This window comes from Lepisosteus oculatus, chromosome 18 (genome assembly GCF_040954835.1).
Source record: "Lepisosteus oculatus isolate fLepOcu1 chromosome 18, fLepOcu1.hap2, whole genome shotgun sequence".
NCBI classification, from domain to species: Eukaryota; Metazoa; Chordata; class Actinopteri; order Semionotiformes; family Lepisosteidae; genus Lepisosteus; species Lepisosteus oculatus.
Genome location: NC_090713.1, coordinates 7,932,829 through 7,938,828, shown reverse-complemented (window position 1 = coordinate 7,938,828; position 6,000 = coordinate 7,932,829). Strand labels below are relative to the sequence as shown.

The window sequence follows — 6,000 nt, the reverse complement described above, 5'->3', positions numbered from 1 at the left end:
ATATAGCAGGAGGAACACACAATCAGGCTCTTTATAAAAATGAGATGTTATTATATACAGCCGAAATTCAACAACTTTTCCTGTTCTCACAGATGTAATCACAGACTACATCTGTTTAGTGTCAGAATAGGGATTAATTCTGAAGCAATGTTAGTGGGGAATCTATATCCCTGGAAGTCAAAAATAAATTTAATTTACAATAGGATTGGGATAAGATAAGATGTTGAGCAACTGCAATACCCAGAAACCTAGAAAACACATTAAAATATAATTAAGAGGTGCTAGAAAATCAGCACAAGCAAGACTTCAATAGATGGAAACTGCTGCCTGTCTCATTCTTGAGAAGGATGAAGACAGCAAGAATGAAGGTACTTCCAGGATTTCTGTCTTGTTCCAGACCTTCCTTATGCATCTCAATGACCATTACTAAAACATTTATTTTATGTGGTTTAAAGTCAGGGTCCCTGGCAGTTTTTTGTCTTCCTAGATGCCCCCCTTCTTTTTTGTTCCTTACTTCCTATGTATTTCTTTTCTAATGCATGGGAAAAACGGAATGTTGTGTGTCTCAGGATACCTAAATAAAACAATAAAAAACTAAGAAATCACCAGTGTTCACTTACCCCAGTGTTGTTAATTTACAGTTGGGATCCCTCAGAGCTGCAGACAACAGTTTCACTCCTGAATCCCCAAGGTTATTATGACCCAGATTCAGCTCTCTCAGACTGGAGTGTTGAGACTGAAGAGCAGAGGCCAGATCTTCACAACATCTCTCTGTTAGTTTACAGCTCTCCATCCTGCAGACAAAAAGACAGGAGAACAGCTGAACACCTGCACAGCTCATCCACATCTTTCTGTTTAAGTCTTCACTACAACACCCAGCTCAGCAGTAATATACAACATAATGTCATTATCTTCTCAGAGTGTCCATGGAGGAGGATGATGAAGATAACTGCTGCTTCAAAATTTGGGGTCCAGAAGGAAGAAGAAAGTGTCAGGAAGGGAGACAGTGGGAAACAGGAAGACACACAGAGTTACAATGAAAAGGAAAACAGAAAGAAAGACTTTGACTTTTAACCATAATAAAAATTGCTTCACAAATATTAATATATTTTATTATTATGTTATCTTCTTATAGTTATTTTAATTAGTTATAGGGTTGTTGTTGTTTTCTTCAAATTAATCTCAATGTAAATTACCAACACTGGTGTAAGTGAACTGGAGATTTTTTTATTGTTGTTTGCAGATATTTTGAGAAAAACAACATTCAAATTTGAAGAAAAAAACAACAACCAGGGTTTTAAGTATAACAACACATAAAATAAAAATAATAAACAATAATAATGTGAAGCAATAAACAGCATACAGTACACAAACACAACCCTTATATACCAAATCCCACTAAAAAGAAAAAAAAACAACGATAATGAAACTAAACAAACCCCATTCTTCCCAAAAATATACAACACTGCACACTTTTTACACGTGACTACACATACTCCCACATGTAACATAGTCAAAACACACCGACACCTTCAAACAAGAATCTCTACAATTTAACTGGAGGCACCATGGGCGACTGATTTTTTCTTAAGAAAAAAAACAATGAATTGAATAACTTAGGAATTGCATGACTTTTAAAAGCTATTAAAAACGGGTTTCGTTAAAAAACACTTTTTATGCTCATTAAAATGGATGATTTTTCTTCCTTGTGAACAGCCTGGAATCTTACGCTGTAAGTTACTTTTTAATTAAACGTTTAAAACACTTGAATTTCATAAACACAAAGAAAAAAATCATATTCTACCATCTTCCTATGGTATGAAGCAGATCAGTAGGTCTTTTTTTCCCCAATCAGAGGCTGGGAAAATAGTTCCCCGCCCACTGCTCTGTGTCAGAGAAGAGGCGGCACTAAGAGAGGGAGGAGGCGTGAAGCTCTGTAATACAGAATGAGCCGTCTGCAGCCTGGAACGCTTAAGGCACAGATCGCGTCTGCCTGTATAACTTAGTTTTTAAAATTAAGCAACGTAAATCATTTCCTTTGACTTTTCCAAGTTCTTTAATTATCAGTAAGGAGAACTACTTTCTCACCAATTATATTTATTTTTTAAACCATTGTTAAACATAGCGGGATCTTATTGTACTTCCTAATGACATGTCATGTGGAAAGATTATACATTTCAATCGCCTTTAGGTTTTTATAAATTTTAGCAAAGTGTCATCAAAACAAATACCACAAAACTATTCTCAATTGTATTTCTGAATGTAACGTCGAACTTTCTGGGGAACAGTATGTGTGGAGTTTGCATGTTCTCTCTGGGTTCATGTGGGTTTTCTCCAAGTACTCTACAGGTACCTACATACTGGTAGGGTTAATTGGCTTATGCAAATACTGGCCCTGGTGTCAGTGTGTGTGTATCTGTTTGTCTACCCTGTGATGTACAGTATTCTGTGTATTCTGGGTGTATTCAGCCTTGGGCCGTTGCTTGCTGGGATAGGCTTCAGCTCCCCTGTACTGGATAAAGAGATTAGATTTATATATATATATAGATTATAAAAAATATTTTATAGTGCTGGCTTAACAAAACAGCTTTTCCACTCTGGCACACCAGTATCCATAACTAATCTGTAAACAAATTGCCTCTAAATATAAATATCTTCAGATGCTGGCTCTGGATCAGCATCAGCTATGTTTGCCCATTCCTTCAATTTATGTGCATCCAAAACACAGTTGAACGCTAGCAATTTCACAAAATCTAAAATACAATCCTCATTTCAGTATCTATGTAAATATACAGTCTGTTAACTTTATCATCTTCCTCTGCAGTCTGTAACATCTCCTGTCCATTTGTCAAAAGTATGCCTTATACTCTAAGGAAGTGTCCTTGTTATCAGTGTATTCCTCAACTTTCCCCAAATTATCTTTTTCCTACCTACATCTCTAGTCTTAACATGCTCCATGAGAACTTACTTCTAACCTGAGCCTTTTCATCTACCACATAGTACCAAACAATCTTTGTCTAATTTTACTGTACCTGCCATTTTTTTGCATCCTGCAGATAACACTTTCAGTTATTCTAGATGAAACCTTTTCTATTACTTTGAGAAACTGAAAATCCTATTGTAATTTTCATCCCTGTGCCAACTCCTCTTCATTCCTCATTTCAACTATACTGTTACTACAGGAAGTTTCAGGTCAACATTCCAGCTTCTGTGTTGTTCATTTATTTCTTCCTCACTGTTCAAAGCTCCTCTTACTTTCTTAACTCTACTGCTAGTAGATCTTTTGTCCATACATCCACCCTTGCTTCTTTTTCACACTTTCCATCCTTCTCCTTCAGTGTCTGCAACCTGGCATCTCTTATTCTAGCCATACCTTGAATATCCATATACTTTGCATTCATTTCTAATATATTCTAAGTATTCTGTTATTTTACATATGTTGTTTTTTTTTGCAAGAGCTCTTCAGACACGCTGTTACTAGCCTGCAAATAACTCCTAATGCTTTGGACCCTGCAATAACTCAGCCTAACTTAAATCCTCAAAAACTCTTTGTATTAATGTGTTTAAATCACAAACATCATATGTAAATACCAGCCATGGAGCATTAAAAAAAGCTGCATTGTGGAACGTCATACTGATTTAGTTTATTTAAAGGGAACTAGAGAAACCAGGGCTTCTTTTTCTAGAAATGATGACTGCACATCCTTTTCACTGGGGTAATTAAATCCACACCAAGCAATCTCCAATATGTTCAGAATTTGAGAGCCAGAAACCTGATCGGGTTGCATTATGCCTATCTTCAAGTCCTTGCACTTAGTTCCTATCAGGTTTTGAGTAAACTTCAACATCCTCATCCTCATTCAGTACCTGTCTGGCTTATTATCTGTCTACTCCTCACCTTGCAATCTTCATTCGTCTGACTGGTCTTCTAGCTGTCCTCAAGAACATCTACATTCTGTGGGTGACAGGGCCTTCTCTAGCTACACCCCAGGGCTCTGGATTTGTATCCCCAGTGTAGTGGCGAGGCTTAATAATAAGGCAGAATTAAGTGTTTCTGAGCTTCCCAAATGAGGCCCCATTTCTCTGTTCATCTCTGTGGTGCAGCCACAGAGAAACTATTCATGCAAGATGTTTTCTTTTGATAAGGACAGCTCCCACAGGGGGATGCACTTAGCTAAGCCTGGCTATCATGATCAATGGTCATCCATTGGCGCCTATCTGTTTAGGGAGTGCCAGTTGGACATCTGGACTGCATTACTAAGTGTCAGGAGTAAGTGACTCATATCTCACCTTGATCAACCAATCAGGGACCGGTAGGGCCGAGTAACCCACGTGGGACTCTGATGCCCATGGAACTTTCAGCCAATCAATGAGCTGAAGTTCCTCCAGGTAAAAACAGGCAACACAGAGAGCCTGCGAGATTCAGATTCAGATTCAGATTCAGATTCAGATTCAACAATTCTAAAGGGAATTCAAAGGAGAATCCCAAGGGCAGGACATTCTCGCAGCGCGCCTCCTGACCATCCTGAGACTCAGCCCGGACAACCACGGAACGGCCAGTGTGTCCGAGTGCCAGAACTTTCCTTTGTTCTAAGAGTCTAGAGTGGAGGTTGCCAGAGAGTAACCAGCAGCAGGCCTCGTGAACAGGTCGGAACTGTGGACAGCTGAATCACTATTCAGAACTAGCTCTTCATCAGGAACGAACCGGTCCTCTTCCTGACTTGCTGGGACCCACAGTCATCTTTTCTCCTGTGCACAAACTTTGCTAGTTAAAGCCAACAATGAGCATCAGCAGCGCACCGTCGCAAGCCGCACAGCACAGCCTGGCACGGAGCCAGAGAGCGCGGATTGGACAGCAACAGCCTGCAACTGTTTCTTTGTGCCCGCAGGAGATCTGAATCCCCAAAGATTGGATGAGTATTCAACTTCAATGCATTACAGCTCGAGAATTCAATTGTTATCCCAACCAGTTGATATCAATTTAATTCCTAAGAGTTATGTACTTGTTTTGAGTATCTAATGTAGAAGTTGTAACCAAGTTCACTTTACGAAATGGTCTAAATGAATGATATACTGAACGTATGTCCTCTTGATATGTGTAACTCTTTGTAACTGATTGAATATATATCTTTTGTATTCTGATAACCCTCTCGATAAGATCTGTTAGTTTTATATGCATATTCTATGTATTAATAAATGTATCCTCGTGTATTAGTACCTGTGTGTGCGCGTTGTTTGAGTTATGTCGCATGGTTGGATTCTAAAGCCACCAAAAGAATCAACTTTGTGATTTACTGCTACAATTAAAAATTGTCTCAGTAAATGCCCAAACCCTACAGAACTGGTGCCTTCAGAGAGCCACTATGATTACATATTTGGCGTCCCTGAACCGGTTTTCCCTACACCAGTGATATTAGAGTCACTTAACCTGAGTGCATTTAAATCTAACCTCAAAACCTTTCTTTTTAGAAAGGCTGTTTTTTAGTGTCTGTATCTGCTTCATTTTCTAACATTGGTAGCACTTCTAACTGCTTGTCTTTCTTATTTGTATTTACTTTGTAACTTGTGGTCCTCATAACTGTTTTTACACCTGCTATATTGTTTTGAGATACTTGGATATGTGCTATATGAAATAAAGTTTCTTGTTCTTGTTATAGAGAAACCTGATCAGATTTTCCCTGGTTCAGAAAATAATAGGGTCTAAACTATACTGGTGTGTCACTCACAGCCTGTTTGCTAAAAGACTTTGCATACTGATCTGATTAATCTTACTGTACATATTTTCTGAGCTTTCCCCATCCTGTTAGATTTATAATTATAATCTCCTTCTCAAAAAGATTAATTTTTAAATATCTGTTTTCACTGTTACCATCTACCACCAACACAGTGACAAAATATATACTGATCTTAACTTGCCAGCTGCCGAGTCCTAAATTCATCCTGCTACAACATTGAATAAAAAATCTTTAGATTTCTATATTTATTTATTTAGTGGTTCCA

At 38.1% G+C, this 6,000-nt stretch overlaps 1 protein-coding gene across 1 annotated transcript in view; it reads right to left on the bottom strand.

Annotated features, from left to right (window-relative positions):
• Window positions 1-616: 616 nt before the first annotated feature.
• LOC107076257 (protein NLRC3-like) overlaps window positions 617-6,000 on the bottom strand; it is a 77,347-nt gene continuing 71,963 nt past the window's right edge. The window contains exon 3 of the mRNA XM_069180175.1: window positions 617-794. Coding sequence (XP_069036276.1) covers window positions 617-794 — 178 coding nt within the window. The remainder of the gene's footprint in view (window positions 795-6,000) is intronic.